At 42.9% G+C, this 24,984-nt stretch overlaps 3 protein-coding genes across 4 annotated transcripts; 1 reads left to right on the top strand and 2 right to left on the bottom strand.

Moving 5' to 3' along the window:
* Positions 1-309: 309 nt before the first annotated feature.
* RAB24 (RAB24, member RAS oncogene family) lies at positions 310-10,719 on the bottom strand. Its single transcript, XM_081321487.1, has 9 exons — positions 10,572-10,719; positions 9,835-10,057; positions 7,952-8,020; positions 7,615-7,693; positions 3,242-3,309; positions 2,588-2,687; positions 2,071-2,121; positions 1,194-1,253; positions 310-797 (listed from the first exon to the last, which is right to left on the bottom strand). Exons 2-9 carry the CDS (start codon positions 9,949-9,951, stop codon positions 730-732), a joined length of 612 nt encoding a protein of 203 aa, XP_081177613.1. The 5' UTR covers positions 9,952-10,057; positions 10,572-10,719; the 3' UTR covers positions 310-729.
* A 53-nt stretch (positions 10,720-10,772) lies between these two features.
* PRELID1 (PRELI domain containing 1) lies at positions 10,773-14,148 on the top strand. 2 transcript variants are annotated; one of them, XM_081321485.1, is made up of 5 exons: positions 10,773-11,124; positions 12,493-12,718; positions 12,824-12,937; positions 13,122-13,200; positions 13,814-14,148. In XM_081321485.1, the coding sequence occupies exons 1-5, from the start codon at positions 11,033-11,035 to the stop codon at positions 13,930-13,932; spliced, it is 630 nt and encodes a 209-aa protein (XP_081177611.1). In that variant the 5' UTR covers positions 10,773-11,032; the 3' UTR covers positions 13,933-14,148. The 2 variants fall into 2 exon arrangements, with proteins under 2 accessions (XP_081177611.1, XP_081177612.1); XM_081321486.1 differs by lacking the exon at positions 10,773-11,124 and adding an exon at positions 11,330-11,544.
* A 178-nt stretch (positions 14,149-14,326) lies between these two features.
* MXD3 (MAX dimerization protein 3) lies at positions 14,327-23,746 on the bottom strand. Its single transcript, XM_081321488.1, is given in 7 exon segments — positions 14,327-15,067; positions 15,603-15,771; positions 16,863-16,977; positions 18,199-18,228; positions 22,746-22,825; positions 22,828-22,845; positions 23,517-23,746. Coding segments are annotated over 7 exon segments (678 nt in total). The 5' UTR covers positions 23,589-23,746; the 3' UTR covers positions 14,327-14,873.
* Between the last annotated feature and the right edge of the window lie 1,238 nt (positions 23,747-24,984).

Genomic DNA, 24,984 nt, shown 5'->3' on the forward strand with positions numbered 1-24,984 from the left:
ACTTTACTTATAGGAAGTTGACAAAGGAGGTCACACATGGTAATCATGTGACCACAGGTATGCTGTGACCATCCTAAGTATAAGGACAGGTTATAAGTACCACTTCAGCTCCATCATAAGTAGGGTCACTGAACAAGTGGTTATTAAGTGAGGACCACCTTTGTATGATGTGCGGTAAAAGCAGGACACAGATTCTTTTTCTAATTTTCTACAGTTCTGGACACTGTAATTGCAGATAAATTCTCATCCCCAGGTGCTTCTCCAAACAATCTGAAGAATTTTCAGCAGAAACACAAAAGCTGACCATATCCTTCAACAGCACAAGACCACACTGCCTTTTATTTACATGTAGATAACTTATTGAAAGCCATTTAAATAAGAATCAGGAAACATCTTCAAAACAGCAGAAACAACCTGTCACCATAAGGTCTCTTGTGCATAGTGATGAAAAGTAACAATTCTTGACACAGTTCAATAATTTAGTCGATCTCTGCTGGGAAGGGAGCACAAGGCAATCAAGTCTTCCACTCAACAAGGCAGCACATTTTGCAGCATATTCATATCCTTGATCTACTTCTCTCCTGTTTCCTTGGATAGCAGCCAACAAATAATGTTCTACATATCCAAAGGGCAAGGCATTCCAACTAGCAAGTAGAAGATATGACCCACCAGAAAAAGCATGAATTGCTGTCTCTGGTGGTGAAAGTTACTTTTGGCAAAATAAAAAATTCAGTGATGACAACAGCTGTAAAAATAGGTGGTAGTGCCCTTTTGATTCAGATCAACTCCTTTTTCCTCTGAAAATAAAGCACACATATAGGTTACACAAGTTGTACAGATTTGAAACAAGGTTAAGGCTGCATTAAAATTTCTGTGGAGGAATTTGGCAGTCACAATTCACTTAAATGTGTGTAAGGAAATAAGAGCTAACACCTTTCCTCTGTGGTCATCATTCCCAATTCTCCCTGTTACTGATAAGACAGGAGTGTGTATTTGGAAAAGATCCTCATCGATTCTTCTGCCTTCCATACTTCTCGGGACACATTCATAACTATTCTTCTAATTCAGTTAAGTGTCTCCAAGTCTCAGTTTCACAGGGAATAATATGCTGGATAGGTCTTAATTCAGGAATACAACAAATGATTTTAGAAGTGGATATAGGTGCTCAGTACACACCTGGTTCAGCAACTCACCTGTTACCTCAAAGGCAGTAAACTGCACATAATCTTCAGCCACCTTCTGGAAAAGCTCATCTTAAAAAGTACAGATATTAAAGTCACAAAGAGCAATGAATCACTCAAAATACAGCAAAGAATGAAAATACCTTTGATAAACTGCTGAGGCAGCCAAAAATGTAACTCTTGTATACTCTCAGTGGAATAATTAATTCTTTTAACTAAGTACAACTTGTCTCTGAACTGATCTGCCTAGAATTATATTGTGGTTCTAGCTCAGACATGTCAAACACAAGGCCCGGGGGCCGGATCCGGCCCGCGAAGTGGTTTCATGCGGCCCGCGAAGCCATCCTGGAAACAGTGAGGGAACGGCCCCCACTGCCTTGGTCCTGGCCCAGAGACCCCCCTCCTGCCAGAGACCCTCAGATCTGTCCCACTCCTGCCCAGGCCCCCATATTGTTGTTAGCCGCCCTGAGTCCTTCGGGAGATAGGGCGGGATATAAGTCCCATTAATTAATTAATTAATTAATTAATTAATTAATTAATTAATAGGCACCCTTGATGCGAACGATGTAGAGCTGGCCACGCCCACCCAGTAGGCCATACACACTCTAGCCACGCCCACCCTGCCCCCTGAGGGCAACCGCAATGCTGATGCGGCCCTCAATGAAATTGAGTTTGACACCCCTGTTCTAGCTAAAGAGAAGGTAAAAATAATTGCTTTGACTTTTCTCATTAAGAAAAGATAAAATAAGTCCATTCACACTATCGTATCTCCAACACTAGGAGAGAAAAATAGGGGAAAGAACATATGATTCAACACTCCACCTATTCTGGAATTAGGTTATGCCAGACATGTTTAGCGTACATACCGAGATAGATACAAGATACATACCGACATTCTGTCCAGTCTTGCTTGAGGTTTCAAACAGCTCAGCTTTGATCTCTGGAATGATGTGTCAGAAGGAAAGAATAAATGTTTTGGTTAGTACTAGAACTCTCCTCAAACGTTAGTAACTGATAATATATCAACTATTCCAACCCTCAACTTCTCTATACAACTTACAACCATTCTGCAATCAGATCATTTTCCCTCCTTCCCCTCACCCACTTCAACAATCAATGACATTGCTTCATAAAGGTGGATACAAATTATTTTCCCTGACAGACAACACCTAACTCACATAAGTGCAAACCTTAAACTGCTGTTTTAGAAAAGAAGACAGTAGAACTGTTTGTCCTCAAGACTGAGAAATTGTAAGCAGGCGTCACTTTCACGAGGAATTTCAACCAATGAATAAACCCGGTTTGCCTTTCCAAGGACACGGCCAATGGAACATTTGAACCTCTTACGAATGACTTACAGCGACAAAAAGGACCCTGATATATGGCAGAAGAAGACAAACACACACCGTCTGCATAGTCCTGTACATCATGGAAGTCAACTTCCCGTCTTCTCTTATCCTCTTCCAGCAAATCACTTTTGGTGCCACACAAATAGATCCTGCAGTTCTACAATGAAAGAAAACAAGGCAAATATTTTAAACATATGAGGTGTCCATTGACACTTTCCTCCTCATAGGAATCACTACAGAGAGTTCGTATTTATACTGTGAAAGTTAATTGATCTTCATTCTGTTCAATATTTTGACTAGAAACATCTCAGACGATCTCCAAAAGCAATTTTGAACTTAGCAAACACCGGGAGATAAATCAGATAAACATAATGACCAAGCCAAGCTTCTCAAGATATACTTCCAGTGTCTCAATTGCCTACATCAGTGCCTATATAAGCATCTTGTATGGGGGTGGGGCAGTTTATTCTCTTAAAAAAAATAACTCTGTTTTACATGCTATCCAATTCCAGAAGAACTCTACAAGGGTTATAGTTTAAACAGAAAAACAATAAACAGAAAATCCGAACCATCCAAACAACCATAATCCAAATATTATAAAAAGATACCACTGACAGGATCCCATAAACATCCTCCCACAATTTTTTTTGATGTTGTCCCGGAAAAGCCAAGTACACCATTTTCTCTACCTATAAACAGACATCAACATACTTCCTCAAAGTTCTGTAGTTCATTCACCCAGAATTTTGCTCTCTGGAAACTGCTTCTGTCAGTAAGATCTGTGGAAAGAGGAAGTGTCAGGACACCCTGGAATTAAATACAGCAGTTCCCTACATAAGTAAACTATGTCAAGAAACTAGAAAGAGCAATTCAGCTGAGAAAGTACAAATATCTTCCTCAAGGGCTCTTAATAAAACTAATGTTGCCCTGACACTATAGTCACTTGGGCTACTTTATGTGCATGTTAAGCAAAGTTATCGGATACCTGTCATTTTTATTGGTTCAATCTCCCAAAGAGATCCAATTCATTAAATCACAACGGAAACTGGGTACCAAAGTACAATTCGAATTATTTATACAGTGGGGCTTAAAAATTTGTGGTTCTTTTTGAATTTTCAGTATTTCTGCAAAAGTATGACCTAAAATGTGGTATGTTCTCCACATGTCATAATAGAGAGAACCCAATTAATTAATCAAATAAATATTTTTACCTTATTGAGAAAAACTGAATTAAAGGAACATACTTAAGTCAACTAGTGTTCTGTCCCAGCCTACGTGAGTCCTTGTTATGCTCACAAGGAGAAACCCCTCTTCCAAGAAACAGGCAGGAACCGCAAGAAAAAACCAACCCCTTTCATTCTCACAGACCTGAGTCAATGTCCAAGGCAAACAAACACAGTCCACAGAAACTCGATCCTCAATACGAACAGTTGCCTTCAGCAACCAGCACCTCCCACACCTTCCCTTTTATAATTCAGCCAAGGCGTGGCTTCCTAATGCCTTCTCCTTTGCCTTTGGAGCCGCCCCATTGCATTCCTCTGTCCTACTCGCTTTTCTTTCCTGCGCATTTGTGCATCTGTGATTTGTCCCAACTGTTCTTCATCACTGTCCAACTCAGGCTCCCAACACAGCTGTGTCTCAGCCTGTGCATGTTGTGATTCCTCGCCAGCCAGTGGATCTGGCAGCTGAGTCTGAGGAATCAGATGAGGAGGAGGAAGGGCTTGGAGTGACATCAGAGTCAGAGGAAGGCTCTGAAGAGCTCCAAGACTTAGTCTGACGAGCAGCTTGGCCCCTCTACTTGCGCTCAGGCTGAGACACAGCTGTGCTGGGAGTTGGACAGTGATGAAGCATAGCTGGGAAATATTCAGGATGCACAAAAACCACCAGCAAGAAAAAAATGTGCAATCTGACTGTAAGTCTTGGAGCTCCTCAGAGCCTTCCTCTAACTCTAATGTCACTCCAGGCCCCTCCTCCTCATCTGATTCCTCAGACTCAGCTGCCGGATCCACTGGCTGGCGAGGAATCACAACAACTAGTGAGTTCCCCTTGAGCAGCAGTAACTGCAACTAAATATTTCCAATAACTATTGATTGGTCCTGCACATGAGCTTAAAGGAATTTTAGCCCTTACAGAACAGCTTTCCTCTTTATAGAACAGTTTTCAGAAATCTCTATTTGTCAAACCATGACAGACTTCTTCATCCCTATAATGTGAAGGTCAGACTTTGAGACTGAATATCCAGAATTCTGTTCTTTAAATAATTTAGGACCTCCCACATGCACAACTAATTATCAACCCATTGATTGACTCTTAAGTTCCCTAAACTGATAATCCTAAAGGTTCAAATAGTTGTACAATACAGAAATATGTAGCTTTCGATCATTTGCTTTAATAAATCAATCAGCTAGTACATATTGTCCTTACTTCACAACTGTAATTGGGACCAGCAACTTTGGTGCTAAGCAATGCAGTCAAGTGAAACATCATGTGACCAAACTCAAGACTCATGTCAATTCTGCTGCAGTCATTAAACAAATCATCTGCAGTCACTGATGTCACTTGTGGCTCATACCAGCTTCCCCACTGAGTTGTTGGAAACCAGCAATGAAGCTCACAAATAGGGATCATGTGACCCTGAGACTGTTCTGACCCAGGTCGCCTAGACCAGAGCTCCCCAACCTTTCTGCGTTGGCGGCCCAGAGGGAAAGGAGGAGCAGGAAAATGTGCGCACATGTACCCATGCGCAAACAGGCAAGCACATGGCAGGGGCACCAGTGCCCACAGGGATGCGCAAGTGGGCCATGCACACCCACGGTGCCTGCACTGGTGCCTGCGCACATGTGCAAATGGGCCGCTAGCATCCAAGCAGTGGCACTAGCATGGATGAGGGGTGCGCGCATATGTGCGCACTCACCAGCCATTCCCAGGGCCCGGTGGCCAAGAGGCCACAGCTCGGTAAAGATCCGTGGCCCATAGGTTGGAGACCCCTGGCCTAGGCAGAGGCAGGCTTCCATAGAGACCTTTATTGCTCTGCTAATTCCACAACACATGTCCCTGCAATGGCCAGTAAAGCTCCACCCCAACCTTCCCTCAAGACAGCCATCCACAGTTCCACAAACAAAGCAAATAATCACCAGAGCCAAATCGCAAAGACAGAAAAGAAGTCCAAAAATGAGGTACAAGTCCCCCAAGCAAAGTCCCTAAGTTGCACACAAGATTCCAGCTCCACAGGGCAAGGGCAAGAGTCCACAAGCAAGGGTCGAATTCCACAGGCAGAAACATGATACAAGGCAGAGTTTTTCCAAAGCCAGGGAAGTGCATACCAAAGCAAAACAATTGTTCCCGACAAAGACAACCTCCCCCGGCCTCTGCTTAAGTCAACCCAAGCCAGCTGTTCCCGGCGAGGAGGGACAGGGAGACCTTCTCCCGAGTGGCCTCACATGCCTCCTCTGAGATTGCCTCCACTCTACTCTCCATGTCCTCGGATTGAGTGGGGGACGCAGCTGTTCCTCATCAGAGGGGATCTGCTGCCTCTCAACACCACCTGTCTGCAGCTGATCCTCCCTTGTGTCTGTGAGGGCAGGCAGCTCCCTATCTGGTTGAACACCTCCCCCAATGCCTGAGGGACCTTGGACAGCATGATGGATGGAAACTAATCAAGGAGAGATGCAACCTAGAACTAAGGAGAAATTTCCTGACAGTTAGTGAAAGAACTTGCCTCCAGAAGTTTTTAAGAAGAGATTGGACAACCATTTGTCTGAAACGGTATAGGGTTTCCTGCCTGAGCAGGGGGCTGGACTAGAAGACCTCCAAGGTCCCTTCCAACTGTTATTCTGTCCTCAGCCGCTGACCTATCCAAACATTCTAGGGGAGCCATGCCATCCCTGTCAGAGGGTCCTGATTCCAACTCCTCCTCCTCCTTCGAATCGGGATCCAATGGGGCCATGACAGAGGCAATGTGATGGTCATAAATACCCACCAGTTGTGAAGTGTCCAAATCTTAACTGCATGACTGTGGGGGATGCTGCAGACATTGCGATGGCTATAAGTTTGAAAACCAGTCACAAATTTACTTTTTCAGTGCCAAAAGTTTGGTTGCTGAACAAAGAAGTCATTAACTGAAGACTACCTGAATAACTTATTTAATTCGGCTCTTTTTATCTAGTTTGAGGATTTTTGCGGATAACAGATATTTTAGGTCCTACTTATGCAGAAATATTGAAAATACAAAACGTTTCACAAACGTTTAAGCAATACTGTATGTGAAATTGTTTGATTAGAAAAAAAAAGGTTTTCCCCACTGAAAACATTTCCTGACCAGGACAAGTCTCACAATACTGTATTAGCTTTAAGTATATAACATTTAAGGGACGCGGTGGCTCAGTGGGTTAGGACGCTGAGCTTGTCGATCAGATGGTCGGCAGTTTGGCAGGTCAAATCCCGAGTGCTGCGTAACAGAGTGAGCACCTGTTACTCATCCCAGCTTCTGCCAACCTAGCAGTTCGAAAGCACATAAAAATGCAAGTAGAAAAATAGGGACCACTACAGTGGGAAGGTAACAGCATTCCGTGCACCTTTGGCGTCTAGTCATGCCGGCCACATGACCACGGAGACGTCCTCGGACAAGGGCTGGCTCTTCGGCTTTGAAAGGGAGATGAGCACCGGCCCCTAGAGTCGGAAACGACCAGCATGCCTGTGCGGGGGAACCTTTAGCTTTTATATCACATTTGCTGTCAAGCAGCTCAATTGTGATTGCTGGGTGACTGAACAGAAGAATAGTTTCTATAGCACCGCCCTCAAATCCAGCTGTATTATAAATGTAGCTCTTCCTTCTTTTATAGCCTTTGTAGCAATAGATTTTAGCTAGAGCCGATTACAAGATATTTCAGGGTAAAATGACTTCCTTCAAGTGGCAACATGGGATGTGGGAGCTAGTTGAAAGTAGCAGTTGGTGTCTGAGCAATACAACAAAACTGCCTTTTCCAACTTGATACCTTCTAATTGCACCTTCCCACCATTCCAAGCTAAGATGGTCGGCTTGGCTTGAGAAATCTGCCCGAACCAACATGAAAATGAATGCTTACCATAACATACAATGGCAGCTTTTGCTCCACGATAGTATATTCGACTCATAGCTTCATACCTCTCTGAGCCAGCTGTATCCTAGAGAAAGGTAATGGAGAAGATGGATTTCCACTTAGTGAGAAAGTATGGCTCTACTTTACATAGTACTATGCATAATGCAATGCAAATATTGATTAAATATACCTACTGTCAAGTGTTGTGAAGTAAAATATATAAACTTTCTCTTTATACAAAATGTCCTTCATTACCTTGTATAACATCAGTTCCATAAGTGCTCTTCTGTTTTATTGTTTACTGGGCATAGCCCATACATCTTTTATTTCAACTGTGACTTACCCAGATACCCAAAGTTACTGTGCGGCCGCCCACTGGCATTACTTTAGCCACGAATGCAGCACCTATTGTCTAAAATAACAAAGGGAGATGTGAACACAGCTATAGTATCCCCATTTGCTTTTGGAAAGCAACTATACAGGTAGTCCTCAAGTTACAACTGTATTTGACCCCAGAATTATAGCTCTTAATTGTTGCGATCATAAGTTAAGGCATCATGTGAATGGATCCATTTTTTAAAATACATTTTTGGTGGTGATTGCCAAGCAAATCTATTTCACCCAATGGGCTTTTTTTTCTTTGAAACCAAAAGTAAACACCATAAGCCAGAAAAATATTGTAATTACAGTCACGTGACTGTGGGATGTTGCAAAGGCCATAAAGGTGAACTGGTTGCCAAGCACCCAAAATGTGATCATATTGATGGGAGGTGGGGTGGGAAAGCCACCTGGTAAGTAGCTCTGGGGAAGTCTATCTTAACTTCAAACATTCATTAAGCCACTGATGATGATGATTATTATTATTATTATTATTATTATTATTATTATTATTATTATTATTATTATTATTATTATTATTATTATTATTATTATTATTATTACTTATATACCACCCTTCTCCCGTAGGACTCAGGGCGGTTCACAAGGTTTAAAAAAAACCAATACAATTACAAAAGTTAAAAACAATTAAAATGATTACATTAACCTTAAATACATAAAAATCCCAATTAAAATCCAATAAAACCCAAATTAATACTCTCAGTCCAGGCCAGAAAGCTCAAAGAGCCAAGTCTTCAGGTCCTGGCGGAATGAGCGAAGGTCAGGGGCAGTCCTAAGCTCTAGGGCAGCTGGTTCCAAAGGGCAGGCGCACCCACAGAGAAGGCCCTCCCCCTGGGTATTGTCTGCCGGCAATAAATCAAAGACTACTTTTAGAGGCAAATCATATCCAAGAGACTGACAGAAATGATTTATAAACAAGAAAAACAACTGTTTTAACATTTTCTCTATTAAGTGTGCATTACTAAGTAAAACACACGCTGGCAGACAAGACAGTATATTTTTGAGAATCAGTAAATTCTCAGAAATCATTTGTAAAGCTCCCCTAAACTGAAAGTAGATTTCTCCGCCCACAATTAAAATGGCTCCTTTTTGAAATAGTTTCACTTCAGTTTATCAACCGCTCCCCATTTCACAATTAGTAATGTAAAAACCCTCTCAAATTCAAATTCTGATGATTAGACCCACCAGGTTGTCATTTATCTATTTATTCACTCTCTACTTCTGAAATCCAATAAAACTATAATAGTATTCTATAATAGAATAGAATATTAAAAAGATCATTAGGAACAATAATATCCAGGCCCAACCCAGAGTGGAACTTTCAACTTGCACCAGATCCCCATTCTCAGGACTTTCTTTAAAAACTATGTTTTATAGCTCTCAACACTCAGCAACAGAGGGACTAGTCTGATCTTAAGAAATAAACTATTTCAATTAAGTGACTGCACCAAGGAAACTCAACTCTGTAAATAAAAAAGGAGCACTTGGCAGCATTTAGCAAAATGATTTGCCGTTGCTTTCCTCCTGGATGTTTGGGGACTTCCCAATCTAGCCAATGGCCCTGGGATTCCGAGGCAATTTCTTATCTGAATGTCAATCAAGACCAAAGCTGCTTAGCTATTAATATTAGATTATTAATAATCTAATATTAGCAATATTAGATCAGCTAATATTGATTAGATGTTGCTTATAACATTAAAATAAAATCAAACCTGAGAATCCGAATGGAGTGAAATTTGGGGGGGGGGGGGAAATAGCTGGAATTGCGAAGGACTCAGTCCAATTGAATGGAAAAACTTTCAACAGAAAAAAAAGGACAAAACTCACATTTTGATAAGGTCCTACAAGGAAGCGGTTGTGAACATATCGCTCCACCAAGCTGGTCTTGCCTACATACTCTTTGCCCAGCATCACAACTTTGGCATCTACACGTTGCCCGCTCATTCTCCTGCCCTGGCAACCGAGTGTTGCCCTCCAGAGGGATCCCAAGCTCCCCCAACTCAGTCAGGTGGAGCAGCCAAAGAGGTGCAGCTCAGCTGGGCAAGTTCACCTGAAGCAAGGAGGAGGAGGAGGAAGTGCAGTGATTCGGGAGCAGCATAAAGATCTCTTCTCCCCTCCCTCCCCTCCCCCCCCACCATCACAACAGAGAAGATATTTGACCAAAAGCTAGGGCATCCTTCTCTTCCGCTGCTTCTAAAAGCAGCATTTGGCCGCCAAGAGTGATGGAGCCTTGGATCAAGAGACCCATCATCCCCTTTTCGTTAAAGACTCCTACCGGTACCTGTGAAAAGACAAGTCACCCGAGCAGAAGAAGCAAAAGGCTTTTTTTTAGCCTTTCAATTCAGAGACTTCGCCTAATAGTACTAGAGAGGCAGAAATCGACTCGGGGAAGCAGCGGCGCCAGAAGGAAGGTCTTACTTGGGATTACGTGGATTTGGTTGCCCGGGGCTTTCAGCGTTTCATCGGAGCGCCGGGTCCGGACCACTTTCCCCAAAGTCCAAGCACCGGGCAGCGGCGCCGAACGAGGCCGGCAGGTACCGGGGGAGACGCTGCACGATACTCACCCCGGCCTCATGTCGCTGGAAGCGGCCGGCCACCCTCTCCTGGAGACGAAGCGAGGAAAAACGACCCACCGGCCCGCCTCGGCAGAGCGGTTTCCCCGGACATACCCGGGGAAAGGGGAGGAGCTTCCCGCCGGGAGCGGAAGCGCGCTCGGAGCGGGGCGGGGCTCGGGCTGAAAGCAGGAGGGGAGGCGGCGGCGGCGGCGGAAGAAGCGCTGCCGTCTCCCCCCCCCACGGAAGTCGTTGCTGCTCGCCTCTTTCTGCATGGCGGCTGCGGCGCGCCTGCAGCTGCTGCTCCTGCCGCCATCTTTAGCGCTGCCTGCCTTGCGGGGACGGGACGGCGGGAGACCGTGAGCCGGGTCGGAGCGAGCCGAGCCGGGTGACGCCCCCCCCCTCCCCTTCAACCTTCCCCGCCGGCTCCTTCCTCCTCTCCGTCTCCCGCAGGATCGGTGACCGCGGAGCTGATGGGGAAGTACTTCCTGACCCTGAGCGTCCTGAAAGGGCCTTGGGACCAAGTCTTCACCGCCTTTTGGCAGCGCTACCCGAACCCTTACAGGTCAGGGCAGCGCGGGGGAATGGAGGCTTCGCCGCTTCGCGCTCGGCTTAGCCCTCGGTGGCGGGGCGGCTCCGTCTTGTCGGTTTAGGGCAGGGGTCTTCAAACTTGGCCCTTTTATGACTTGTGGACTTCAACTCCCAGAATTCCTCAGCCAGCAAAGCTGGCTGAGGAATTCTGGGAGTTGAAGTCCACAAGTCATAAAAGGGCCAAGTTTGAAGACCCCGGGTTTAGGGTCCTCGTCTCCTGGCCGGGGGGCTCAGAGAGATGGGCGGGAGGGGGGGGAAGGGAGCTCTAGTTAACACGGAGCAGGTTCTTCTTTCGGGGCAAAATGGAAAAAAAGGGCTGCCGTTTGGAAACCTCGCCTTATTCATCCCACTTGCAATTGAAAAACCGCCCGGCTGCTTTGTCATTACTTCCCGAGTAAGTACGCGGGGCTCCGGCTGCGGTCTAGATTTGGGGAGCTCTGCGCCCGCCGCCTTGGAATTCCGCCCAGGGCTAAACCTGAAGCCACGGGCAGCTGATGAAGCCGAGGGAAGGGAAGGAGTGTAAAATCTGAAGCCGCCTTTTTCCTAGTGGCGAAGGCCGGTCTGCGACCCTCTCGCCCGCTAGAGGGAGGAAGGGAGTGAGCGGTGCTGAGCTGGTTTGTGGCTGCTCGAGCGTCATCTCCAGGGGATTAAAGGGAGCCTTACTACTGCGATTGGAAGCTTGAAATAATAGGAAGTTGGGGGGGGGTTCATAGCTGCTGCGTTTAGAAAATCCAAAAATTCCTGTGGGAAAAGAGTGATCGATAGTAATGGTTTAACTTGGATTAACTAGCGCTAGAAGAAACTGTTGTCAAAATGAGCACTTCTCAGGGAATGCTCCAATAGTGTGGAATGCTCCTCTTGAGGAAAGTTAGGAACTGCTCATCTTCTCAAGCCAGTAGGAAAAGCCTCTTTTATCCTGATCTCATTAACTATAAGGATAATCTTGGCCATTGTACTGTCCTACTTAACTTACTTTCCCCCCCCCACACACACGCACACAAACATATATTTGGCTGCAATAATTAAAAGGTGATCTACATAGTTAAACATGAGATCACTTCTCTTGCCCATTGGATACTGAAATAAAATAAATGCATGCTGGTAGAATTATAATTCTGTCAAAAGTAAACCTGAAAGTGATACTTCTCCATTTCTCTCCTTCCCAGTCTATTGCTTTTGACAATAGATTCTAGATGTGGAAATAGGGTAGCAAAAATAGAAACAGTATTATCTGACTCTACTGAATAGTGTCACTAGATAAGTAGGGTGTTATGTTGCTATTTAATTACAGTTGCATAATATAGGGTAGTGTCTTAAATGCTTTTTTGTCTGTTTTGCCCAGCAAGCATGTCCTAACAGAAGATATCTTGCACCGAGAGGTGACTGATGACCAGAAACTGCTTTCCAGGAGGCTCCTAACCAAAACCAACCGGATGCCCCGCTGGGCAGAGCACTTCTTTCCACCTAATGTCGGCCGCCATGTCTATATCCTAGAAGATTCCATTGTGGACCTACAGAATCGAACCATGACCACATTCACCTGGAACATCAATCATGCACGTCTTATGGTAACAGTAAAATGTCTTATATTTATCTCCAGCCACTACTGCAAGATAAAATGATTCAAAAGGCTTGGGGAAGTGATTTATTTTGGAATGTTGTCTCTCCTGCAGGTAGTGGAGGAGCGGTGTGTTTACAAAGAGAACCCAGAAAACAGTAACTGGACAGAAGTCAAACGGGAAGCCTGGGTCTCCTCCCGTCTCTTTGGCGTTTCTCGTGCTATCCAGGTAAGGGAGCCGCAGATCTGTGTATGCATGATAGACAGCCTGTAAGAAACAATCTGGGACTACTGGTGTGTGGCTGAAAAAACAGGCTGATTGCTCAATGTTTAATCTCTCCTAATAAATTAAGAGAGAGACTATTTTTATCTCTTCGTTTCAACTTGCTCAACTGGCTGTTCTCTTGTTTTAGGAATTTGGCTTGGCTAGATTCAAGAGCAATGTGACCATGTCTACCAAAGGTTTTGAGTATGTGCTGGCCAAAATGCAAGGTGGGTACACCTGTAACAGGAACTAATAAAAATGCAGTATATAAAATGTAGATTGTAGAATTAGCACTCTTAATTGCTTCCTTGCACTTGTTCTAGGTACCACAGGTAGTCCTCAACTTATAACTACAATTGAGCCCAGAATTTCTGTTGCTAAGTGAGACAGTTATATCCCATTTTACAACTTTTCTTGCCACTGTTAAGTGACTCACTGCAGTTATTTTATTAACACAATTAAGTGAATCTGGTTTCCCCCATTGAGTTTGCTTGTCAGAAGGGGGGGATGATCACATGACCCCAGGATATTGCAACTGTAATAAATATGAATCACTTACAAGCATCTGAATTTTGATCATGTAACCATCAGGATGCTGCAACGATCATAAAGTGTGAAAAAGCATAAGTCAGTTTTCAGGGCCATTGTAACTTTGTTCATTAAATAAATGGTTGTAAGTTGAGGACTACATGTATTAAAAATGTAAAATCATTCCTCATAGGTAATGACTATTAAAAAATTTATACAATATTTTCCAAAATAGGAACTAGTTTTACAGAAAAACTAGGTACAGTGGATATATTTACTTACTCCTGGACTTTTGGCTTATTGATTTTACAGGTGAAGCACCATCTAAAACACTAGTGGAAACTGCCAAGGAGACTGCCTTGGCAGTTACAGAGAAGGCAAAGGACTTTGCTGGCAAGGCAGCTACTACAAAAAAGCAACAATATGTGTGAGAAAACAGTTTTCCCACTGAAGGAACTAGAATGCCACTGGCACAGGGTGGTATAATAATACTGGAAGGTTCACTTTAATTTAAGCTTCCCTTCCTTTGGGACTTGACCAGAATGTCTGTAGATTTTATGTTTTTTTTTAATTAAGGCTGTACAAATCTGACAATCATCTTCTTTCTTAAAGGTGTAATTATCATTAAAACCATAGACTTCAATTTATTTCAGTATCAGGATCTCTTTTTCATCAATGATTTAATTATCTTCCTGTTTACATTTGCCTTTTATGCAACTCAAAAGCAAGCCTTTGTATATGAGACTTTAGAGAATTGGTAGCTATTGGTGAATAAATGTTACAAATTACTGTGCTTAGGTTACAACTTATCAAAAACCCACTCAATACTTAAAGTGGGTCACTTAATAGGTCAGCATAAGCTAGATTTGCAATGGCAAAAGGTCGTTTGAAGCAAAGCTTTACTATTATTCCATAGTCCATTCAACAAGAGCAAGACCCATTTCATATAAAAGAATTGAGCATAGCATATACCTGTTGTGATATGGATTTTTTAATCCTCCCTTTAGATAAAAGCTAAGTATCTTTTGTTTAAAATGCCAGCGGAGTGTGTGTTTGTGTGTCTTACCAACTGAAGTCTCTGCAGAATGGACTTGCCCGCTCCGCAAACCTTAACTAGGATGGGGTGTAAGATGCAGCTACCCATACCAAGTGCATGTCAAGTGTTTTAAAATCTCACTCTTCTTTCTCTTGCCACATGTTACCGTGTAGTTAGCCAGATTCAGTATGTAACTCTCTTAACAATTGCCCTAGTTGGTTTTGTGAAAAAGGTGGAGATGCAAAACTTGGTTTCATGGGGAGGTGCATAGTCCCTTTTTTATAAGAAAGGGGGGGTTCCTCTTTACTTACAGAAAACAGTCTTATAAACCATGTGTCAGTTATCCTGCCACGAAGCAATTTTTGAAAAGCTTGAAGCTTGTCTGGATGAATGCTGTCCTCTTAACTGAACTTCTGTCCAGAACCAGAAGTTGCTGACAGTGGAATGGCTGCGCTCCTGCCGAGTACTGAAAGCAGCCATGACATCTCCAATGCTGGCAGATGCCACGCCTTCTATGTCCACTTCAACTTCTGCAAAAGAAAAAAAAACAACTTAGCATAATAATGCTTTATTCAAATGGAATGCAGTATCTTTTATACAAGCTTCCTTTTCAGCATAGGCATAACCAACTTTCTTAGGAACTGCTTATTTCCTGTTGTCTCTCCCTGTCCAGTTCAGTCCAGCAGGAAAGTATATTCTGGATCCTGCCAATTATAGTCATCTTGCAGGACCCAGGAAGCATATATACTCCATTGCAATTCTTGCCCGCTAGAATGATCTCCCCTGCTCTGAGATTTCATAAGCTTCCATCCTTGTGGGAAGCCTCCCTCCCTTGTGTTTTAATAAAAAAAAATTTAATTGCAGGCTGGCCAGAATTGCTTGGGAGCCATGTGGCCTATAAAACGAAAACATAGACTTGGCTCAGTCATCCTTGCCCTACGTAATCTCCAAATTTACCATGACTTTTATCTTTAACACTGTAGCCAGTGACCCTGCATTTTTTGCTGCACAGCTTGTTGGCATCATGAAGATGTAGCACTAGAATTATTACCGGGCATTGCCCACCTGAGTCAGAATGCTCAGAGGAGAACCGAGAAGAATCCAGGCTATCTGCTTCTGCCAGTTCCATATTCAGATGGGCTTGCAATTCTTCTAAGCGCTGGTGCAGATTCTGCTGCTCGCAACATAGCCTCTCTTTCTCTTGTTGAGCTTTCTGTTCCTGGTGTTCTAGCTTCTGGGAGTGAAAGAAGGATCGAGAATAATAATCGGAGTTACAATTGAGATGCTTTTATTTCATATCTGTTAGTAACATCACACTGGCCACTGTTGCAAACAAAATAATACCACCACTTTCTCAAATTCAACTGGAAGCATTTGCTAAGTAGTCCATCCTAAACACAAAACTGAAGAAATTATAAAGTTATTCTTGGCTGGATTTAGATTTCTCCCTTTGTTTTCATTGGTTCTTAAACTTACTTGAAGGCTGTCAGGAATTTTTCTCTTTTTATACAAATTTTATACAAGTTTTAAGTTTAAAAGAGATAATAAAAACCAACGCAAAATAAAGGAAACAAAAGGGTGCAGAAAAAAAGCTTGATTTTCTTTGCAGCAGAAATGTAATGTAACATAATTATCTTACTCACTTTTTCTATTCATTTTTTTTCAAATCATTAAAACTATGCCATATGTACATTTTTTTCCATTTCATGGAAAAAGTCTGGAGGGTTTCTAGTCGGCCATAAATATAGATATCTTTAAACAAGGAAGTCAATTTAGCCATCTCTGCGAGTCCCGTCATCTTCACCAACCATTCCTCTACTGTGGGTAGTGTCACGTTTTTCCTCTGTTGATTTTTTTTGAACACGCTGCAGTTGTCATACATAAAGGCACAGGTTCTATGGTTTTTTTACTACCTACCCATTAATCCAAAATCAAAAAGTTTGATTTCAGTTGCACGCTAGTCTTTAAAATCTTTTGAATTTATTTGTACCCATTTTTTACACATCCACCCTATGATTAAAATGCCCCTTCATATTGTTCACATTTCCAACAAAGATTCAAAGTTCCTTTATACATTCTAGACAATTTCTCTGATGACAGATTAGTTTTTCCTTCTATATTCATTTCCACTTATTGACTTGATGTTTAAACTTTTTGTCTATGTTCAGTTTTAAAGACCATGAATTATTTCTAATAAATAAAATATTAAAATTTGAAACCTTAATACCATTTGCAAATTACCAACAACTAAACCAGTCAAGAAAGGCAGTCTTTAGCTATCCCCAATATTACAGCCTCCTGGAAGAAGTGAGATACATTACTTACTTTAATGTGCAATCTGGCTCGATGCAGGAGACACAGCATTGTGTAATTAGAATGCTCCGTATTTGTGGCGATCTGCTGCTTCAGCTGTTCTAAACACTGCCGTAGCTGGGCCCTTCTGCTGGGAAGAAATGCAGATTGTGGACAATCACATTTTAGGTAAAGCCTTAATTGAATTCTACACTCCAGACCAAGGCAGAACCACATTTTCCAAAGAATGAATAATTAATATATGGCTGGCCTCAATCATTTCTTAATTCAGGGATTTCCATATTGACTCACCACTTTTTGGGTAGAATCTACTCAGAGGAGATAGGGTTTTTTTTAAAAAAACCTAATTGGACCTGAAAGTGATGGCATTGTCAAGACTCATTCACACTTTGCATGAGCAAGCCCATAGCAGGCTTGTTCTGGCATGTAGGAAACTAAACCAATGAGTTTAGCCACCTGCTAAGCACAGTAATTTCATTGGGTGGATAGATTACCTACATTAATTTATCATTTTATAGCATTACAATATTGAAAATCTAAGAATCGCTGTCTTACTAGGCATAATAGTGTATACCATGGAATCTGAATCTTTTATGCTCTCTTGTTAATAAGAATATAAGTAACTCAGGTCATCGAGATGTTGTGTATGAAAGGAGACAAGCAAACAGTTAATGATCTTGGACTGCATTTCAACTTGAAAATACATACATGGAAAATGCTATCTACCATCAGCTGTATTCCCAGTTCAGTTTCATTTACCTGAAATGAGAACAGCAGTACTAACGGGCAAATAAAGAACCAGCTATCTGCACTTAAGGAAGCCTGAAACGTATACATACTTAAAAATATTTAGGAAAAATAAATAAATAGAAAAATTACAAAGAACATGAATTCATTGTGTTGAATTAATTAAAATATCTTTACCAGGGCAAGATAAAGACCAACGATGCATATTCTCAAAACTAAGTTTGGCCAGTGCTAACTAATTTCATACACTTGTTGGTGCTCAGTTTGTTATGCAAATTCAGCCTGTTTAATTTATGGTATAACGTATTGTGTAAGCTAGAAAACGGTTAACCTGGTAAACAGCTTAAATGTACATATGAATAGTATGAAATGTTGAGAAATGGGTGAGGGAAGTCCTTGCACATAAATGGAAGAAAGAACCCCGAAAGGTCATTTCCTGGTTCAGAAAAACATATTTTTTAAAATGATGACCTAAACTAACCCTCAAAATTGATGGAGGAATTGGGGCAGAAATTAGTCCATCCTTCCTCCCCAGCCAATAAAATGTGGGAGAGCAGAGCCTAAAAAAAACAATTAGAACAATATTCCTCCTTAAGTGTACCTGTGTTTCTCCACCTCGTTGTGTACAGACCTGAAAGGAAATAGAAACACAAAACAAAAATGATGAGATATAGTTAAAATTCCAAAAACTGATTTTTTTTACAAATTTTATTGATTTTTCTAATATTACATTCACATATTTGAAAAGCAACGTGGTGGCTGGGTAGTAGTAATTGAATTACAGATATCATTAGTACAGATTTCAAATTGCTACCATAAACATTTCCTCTCTTTTTCCCTTCATATATACTGTCTATTTGTAGATTTAAAGACAAGTTTTATCCTATCAATCACATAGAAAATAACTTTCTTACATGTATCCATAGTTTTTACTTTACACATATTCTAATTGTTTTAACATACAATCTTTTAAATCAATGACCTAATAGATTTTTCCATTTTAATTTCCACCAACATTTAGATTTAAAGTTTGATATTATTCCCAAGATTTTTAATACACTCCCAATTCATCTATCACCATTCCGCACAAAATCTAATATTCAAAATACACATCCCATTTACTTATCTTCAATAGGTTAAAAACAATAGGTTTTTAGTTTGTCTACATTATTCACCTTTACATCTTTATGCACCAATCAATATTCAAATTAGCTATTGATATTTATACTGCTAAAACTAATGACCAAAATTTTTTCTTTATCTCAGTTGATAACAATGTCTTGTGTTCAACATACACATCTTATCTATTTAAGTACATTCTGTTTCAGATTTCAATATGTCGAAACACCATTCTTCTTGCGTCTTATTCTGGCTTTTTTCCTTTGCTAAATCATCTTCCATGTCCTTGTTTTTGGGTCATCGAACCAATCTTGTAATATCATGTATATTGATTGATATTGGCAAAACCATCCGATCACCATTTTTTTGAGAGGACTTGTAGGTGGGTCGTCTCTTTATTCCTCCATATCGACATAGTTGTTCTGAATTGTTTGTCTTCTCATCCAACTGTTCTTCTGCTAGATCGTCTAGTTCAGTGGTGGCGAACCTTTTAGAGACCGAGTGCCCAAACTGCAACCCAAAACCCACTTATTTATCGCTGGGTGCCAGGTGGGCGTGGATGTGGTGGTCATGGAAGATTGGGTGGGTGTGGCCAAGGTGGGTGTGGTCACCTCAATGTTGCTCGTGGGGAGGGACACCTGTGGGGGGTGGGCAGGGTTGGGGGACCTCCAGGAGGTCTCTGGCAGGTGGGGCAGTAGGCAGGAGACTCATCCTGTGGGGTGAGGCGAGGCAGGGTGGGGATGCCATTGCCATGGGGCAAGACAAGGGCAGCTGTTGCCTGACACCATCGGCCCCTGCACACAGAGGCCAGCGAGTAAATAGGGGCCAACGGTGTCCGTCAGTAGCCACAGCCTGCCAGCCCCTCGACAGGCGCACTCTGGGACTCCGCAGTCCATCACCAGCAGTTCAAAGAAGCTGCCTCCGAGATGGATGGTTGGCCAACAGCTGAGGTGATGCAGTGGGTCATGCCTGGGAAAAGGAGAGCATGCGAGGCCAGGAGGGACGGGATGGGGGGAGGGAAACCAGCCATGCCAGGATGCATTTAGCCATGTGGGACCTCGGCGAATTAGCAGGTGGCTGGTTGAAGAGGGACAGTTGCCACCTCCGGGGCATGGCGCGTGTGCCAACAAAGAGGGTTCTGAGTGCCGCCTCTGGCACCCGTGCCATAGGTTCGCCACCACTGCTCTAGTTCCTTCTGAGTTGTATAAGAAACCTTTTCCTTTTTCCAAGTTGTCAATGTCTTTTCAAATATCAATATTTTTTTAATAGTCGATTCTTCCATCATCATACTTGAATGTTTTATTTTTTTTAAATATTGTATTTTGTATAAATGATTCTTCAGTTGTGGTCAAAGTTTGGGCTTTCATATCTGGGCTGTCTTCTTGTTCCTTCACATAGCCTCTTAGTATTTCATTGGTTGTGGTAAGAATTTGGATTAGTGTTTTCAACATAGCAAGTTTGTTGATCTTCCTCCATAAATAAATTTTGTTCCTGGTCTTCTTCCATATTGGTATTTTAAGCTAAAGGCTTTACACTTGGAAAATCCAAGAGATTTTTTTTTCCTAGGTAGGGAACACAAAGCCTTTCACAGCTGTTGTTTCAAAGTTCTCAAGGTTATGTATCTTATCTATTTCCCTGGGCAATCAGCCAGGCCCCTTTTAAAGTTTCCCTTTGAGTCCCAAAGTTGTCTTAATCTTTTCAGTTTTCCTTTTTTTTCATAAGAAAGAATCCAGATTTCCACCAGAAGTAGACAATGAAAAATAGGAAACAAAAAATCTTTCAATCCACATGCTTTGAGAAATAAAGTTCCAATTGGGATTCAGTTACTTTTTCAACGTTTAAAACGCCCCTAGGTATTTAGTCGCCGCTCTTTCTGGAGGGAGGGCAAAAGTCCCTCACCTCAGGGGGGAAAATGCTTAGCAGCTTAAGGAGGTACAGAAAGTAATTAGGGTGTAAAAGAGGTAGATTTCACCCAGTCTCTTTCGCGCTGCTTTAAGAGTTGCCTGGTGGAAAATGTGACTTCGGCTGTTCACAGCCTAGGGACAAGCCATAATGGCCGGTCTTTTCGTCTGCTGGTTTGGAGGGATCACCAAGTCTAATGGGAGAGTTGCAGCTCTCCCGCAATCCAGCGAGCGCCCTTCCTTGCTGGCCGCCTCTTCGCGGCGACTTTCAGCCCTTTTCAGGGCCCCCCCAGCGATGCGAAACTGGACGGGGGAGAGCAAGTCTCCCAGCCGTCCATAGCGGCTGCATGACAAACCGGAAGTCCAAAAATGAATTTCTTCTATTCACATCATTCAATGAAGCAAACTAAGCACACAGTCACACCAAAATGTTCGATTTCAACCTTCCTCTTTTGTGCAAAGAAGATGGGCCAGTAATCTTTTCCATTCAAAAGAAAAACAAAAACTTGCTGGATTTGCTGGAAGACAGAATCTCATGCTTATGCAATAGTGGCAAAATCAGTTAAAAATATGAATACCAGTAATTTAAATATTAAGGAGTAACATCATTCATTGCACAACCTTAAAAGAAATAAACAAGTACGAACTATACATCTTTGAATGTTTTGGTATTATGTAATGTAGCCTATAACTCAAGGTCAAGTCAAAGTTTTAAACCCAAGTCTATATATCAGACATGTCAAACACAAGGCCCGGGGGCCAGATCCAGCCCGCGAAGTGGTTTCATGCGGCCCGCGAAGCCATCCTGGAAACAGTGAGGGAACGGCCCCCACTGCCTTGGCCCTGGCCCAGAGACCCTCCTTCTGCCAGAGACCCTCAGATCTGTCCCACTCCTGCCCAGGCCCCCATAGGCACCCTTGATGCGAATGATGTAGAGCTGGCCACGCCCACCCAGTAGGCCATACGCACTCTAGCCACGCCCACCCAGGCCATACCCACCCGGCCCCTTGAGGGCAACCGCAATGCTGATGCGGCCCTCCATGAAATTGAGTTTGACACCCCTGCTATATATACTTCGGTACAAAGTGGAAAAGTATTATGACACATCATTTGGAAACACTAAAGGAACAACTAGTCAATCTAATTGCTACTAAAAAAAAATACTTCCTAGTATTCCAACAGTCATCCTTTCAGTTAAATCCTGCTTAAATTTCACTCAACCTCCACTTCCTTTTGATTGTATCTTGTTCTTTCAATTGAAAAGGCATTATTTATTTATTATTTATTTATTATTGGGATTTATATGCCGCCCTATCTCCCGAAGGACTCAGGGCGGCTAACAACAATAACATACAATAATACAGAAGTTAAAAGAAAAATTAAATTAAATTAAATTAAATTATGAAGCACCTAAGTCGGGGATAGGCAACCTCAGCTCTTTTACGACTCATGGACTTCAACTCCCAGAATTCCTGACTCAGGAATTCTGGGAGTTGAAGTCCATGAGTTGTAAAAGAGCCGAGGTTGCCTACCCCTGACCTAAGTCATTCAGAAGCTCTAAAGGAATTTGTCTCGTTTTCCTAAATTAGTCAATGTAACTGCTACTAAAAAAATACTTCCCAATATTTATCCGTTCAGTTAAATCCTGCTTAAATTGTACACCCAGCCTCTACTTTCTTTTGACTATATCTTTTTCTTTCAATGGGAAAGGTTATTATTACACTCCTGTGTAATAGTACCTTCCTTCTACATGAGTGCTCTTCCAAGTACTTCTCTTCTTATAATGAAAGAAATGAAACCATGTCTGGTCTAGAATTAGTGCTTCTCAAATTCTGGTCTCAGGACTCAGTTACATTGTTCAAAATATTTGAGGATCCAGAAGAGCTCCGGTTTCTGTGGGTAACTGTATATCAATATTTACTACCGTATTAGAAATTAAAACTAAAAACTTTTCAAAAGTATTTGACTTCCCCCTAAAAAGAGTCCCCATTAAGAACCGCTGGCCTAAAGGAAACGCGACCCTTTTTCACAAGACTTTTTAAAAGTTTTCCAGATCAGGGCAGGCTCCTCCTCGCGTAAGAGAAGGGATGAAACAAAACTGCCCGAAGTCTAACGGAAGGAGCCTTACCGGACGTTTTTGAGGGCCTTTTGCGTGTTCGGCCTCCTCTGCGATGGTAACGTATCTTGTCCGCAACAAGGCGAGAGAGAGAAGCACAGCCATGTTCGGCTTCTGGTATAGATAATGATAGAGACAGAGACGTGTTTGAGAGGTTCTACGGTTGCTGGAATTGGGAACGGTTGCTGGAATTGGGTATGTGTAGTTTAACGAAGAGAAGGGTGAGGGGTGACATGATAGCAGTGTTCCAATATCTCAGGGGCTGCCACAAAGAAGAGGGAGCCAGGCTGTTCTCCAGAGCACCTGAAAGCAGGACAAGAAGCAACGGATGGAAACTAGTCAAGGAGAGAAGCAACCTAGAACTAAGGAGAAACTTCCTGACAGTTAGAACAGTTAACCAGTGGAACAACCTGCCTCCAGAAGCTGTGAATGCTCCAACACTGGAAGTTTTTAAGAGGAGACTGGACAGCCATTTGTCTGAAATGGTATAGGGTTTCCTGCCTTAGCAGGGGGTTGGACTAGATGACCTCCAAGGTCCCTTCCAACTTATTATTATTATTATTATTATTATTATTATTATTATTATTATTATTATTATTATTATTATTATTATTATTATTATTATTATTATTATTATTATTACTCTGCCCCCCCCGCTCTCCCTAACCCTAAGCCCGCCCGCCCACTCGCTCTTCCTCCCTAAAGAGACCCAGTTCGGCCGCCCTCCAGTAATAGCCGTAGACGCGTCGCCCCTTTACCGCCTCTTGAGACGAACTAATATACCTCTCTCTCTCTGCGCTCCAGATAGTCGGCCGCTTGAAGGAAAACCTGAACGTCGCTCGTAAGGAGCTCCATGACAACAGGGGACCCGCGCCAAATAAGGACTCGGTCGCCCCTGACGACGCAACCGGCCCCACCGCCTTCAGCAACCGACGCCGGCCGTAACCCCGCCCCTTCGAACACTCCCGAGGTTCCGATTCCACCCCGTCTTAATCCACGCGGCAGCTGTTCCTTCGTGGGCCTCCTTTCAGAGAGCGCAAATCAAGAAGGATGAAACTAAGCGGGCTTTATTTTTTTAACTTGCGTCTCCGAACCGTCGGCACCGAAACGCTCAGCCCCCCCCCTCCCCGCTTTTTTTTTTTAGGCTCGGGACGTTCCCCGCTGCCTGGTTTTTGAATCTTAAGCCGTGCTGGGCGTGGCTAGGAAAAGCAGAGCTCTCACTGGTTGGGAGATGTGACTAGACCAGGGGTAGGCAACCTCGGCTCTTTTATGACTCGTGGACTTCAACTCCCAGAATTCCTGAGCCAGCTTGGCTGGCTCAGGAATTCTGGGAGTTGAAGTCCACGAGTCATAAAAGAGCCGAGGTTGCCTACCCCTGGACTAGACCTTTATCCATCGCTGCCCTTCTAATTCGGGCGGGTAATGATGAAGTCTTATATTTGAACGGAAGGCGGGGCCTGCGCTCTCCTTATTTGGTTGGAGGAAATGTAACAAGACACGTTTTAATACTACTTTAGAACAGCTCGGTTTTATAAATGAGAGACTTTTGCTCTTTAAGTTACAGACTTTATGTGTGTACATAGTAAATGAACAAAAAAAAGAGCGTGGTAAAATATCCTCATGGCATCCGGCCCTCTCAATTCCTGGCAAATAGATGGGGAAGAAATGGAGGTAGTGACAGATTTTATTTTCCTGGGCTCCAAGATCACCGCAGATGGCGACTGTAGCCAAGAAATTAAAAGACGCTTGCTCCTGGGGAGGAAAGCAATGGCAAATCTAGACAGCACACTAAAAAGCAGAGACATCACCCTGTCAACAAAAGTGCGTATAGTCAAGGCTATGGTCTTCCCAGTTGCAATGTATGGCAGTGAAAGCTGGACCATAAAAAAGGCTGAGCGCCAAAGAATTGAGGCCTTTGAGCTATGGTGCTGGAGAAGACTCCTGCGAGTCCCTTGGACTGCAAGGCGATCAAACCGGTCAGTCCTAGAGGAGATCAACCCTGACTGCTCTTTAGAAGGCCAGATCCTGAAGCTAAAACTCAAATACTTTGGCCACCTAATGAGAAGGACTCACTGGAGAAGAGCCTAATGCTGGGAAAGACTGAGGGCAATAGAAGAAGGGGATGACAGAGAATGAGGTGGCTGGATGGAGTCACTGAAGCAGTAGGCGTGAGCTTAAATGGACTCCAGAAGATGGTAGACAACAGGAAGGCCTGGAGGAACGTTGTCCATAGGGTTGCGAAGAGTCGGAC

Source organism: Vipera berus, assembly GCF_964194415.1.
Source record: "Vipera berus genome assembly, chromosome: 2".
In the NCBI taxonomy this organism is placed as follows: Eukaryota; Metazoa; Chordata; class Lepidosauria; order Squamata; family Viperidae; genus Vipera; species Vipera berus.

Coding starts and splice junctions, on each gene's coding strand:
- RAB24 (XM_081321487.1), bottom strand. CDS start 9,951: ATGAGCGGGCAACGTGTAGATGCCAAAGTTGTGATGCTGGGCAAAGAG. Junction 3,310..7,614: donor AGCTGCCATTGTATGTTATG/GTAAGCATTCAT, acceptor CTCTTTCCACAG/ATCTTACTGACAGAAGCAGT. Junction 2,688..3,241: donor AACTACAGAACTTTGAGGAA/GTATGTTGATGT, acceptor CTTTCATTGTAG/AACTGCAGGATCTATTTGTG.
- PRELID1 (XM_081321485.1), top strand. CDS start 11,033: ATGGGGAAGTACTTCCTGACCCTGAGCGTCCTGAAAGGGCCTTGGGAC. Junction 12,719..12,823: donor TCAATCATGCACGTCTTATG/GTAACAGTAAAA, acceptor TCTCTCCTGCAG/GTAGTGGAGGAGCGGTGTGT. Junction 12,938..13,121: donor GCGTTTCTCGTGCTATCCAG/GTAAGGGAGCCG, acceptor CTCTTGTTTTAG/GAATTTGGCTTGGCTAGATT.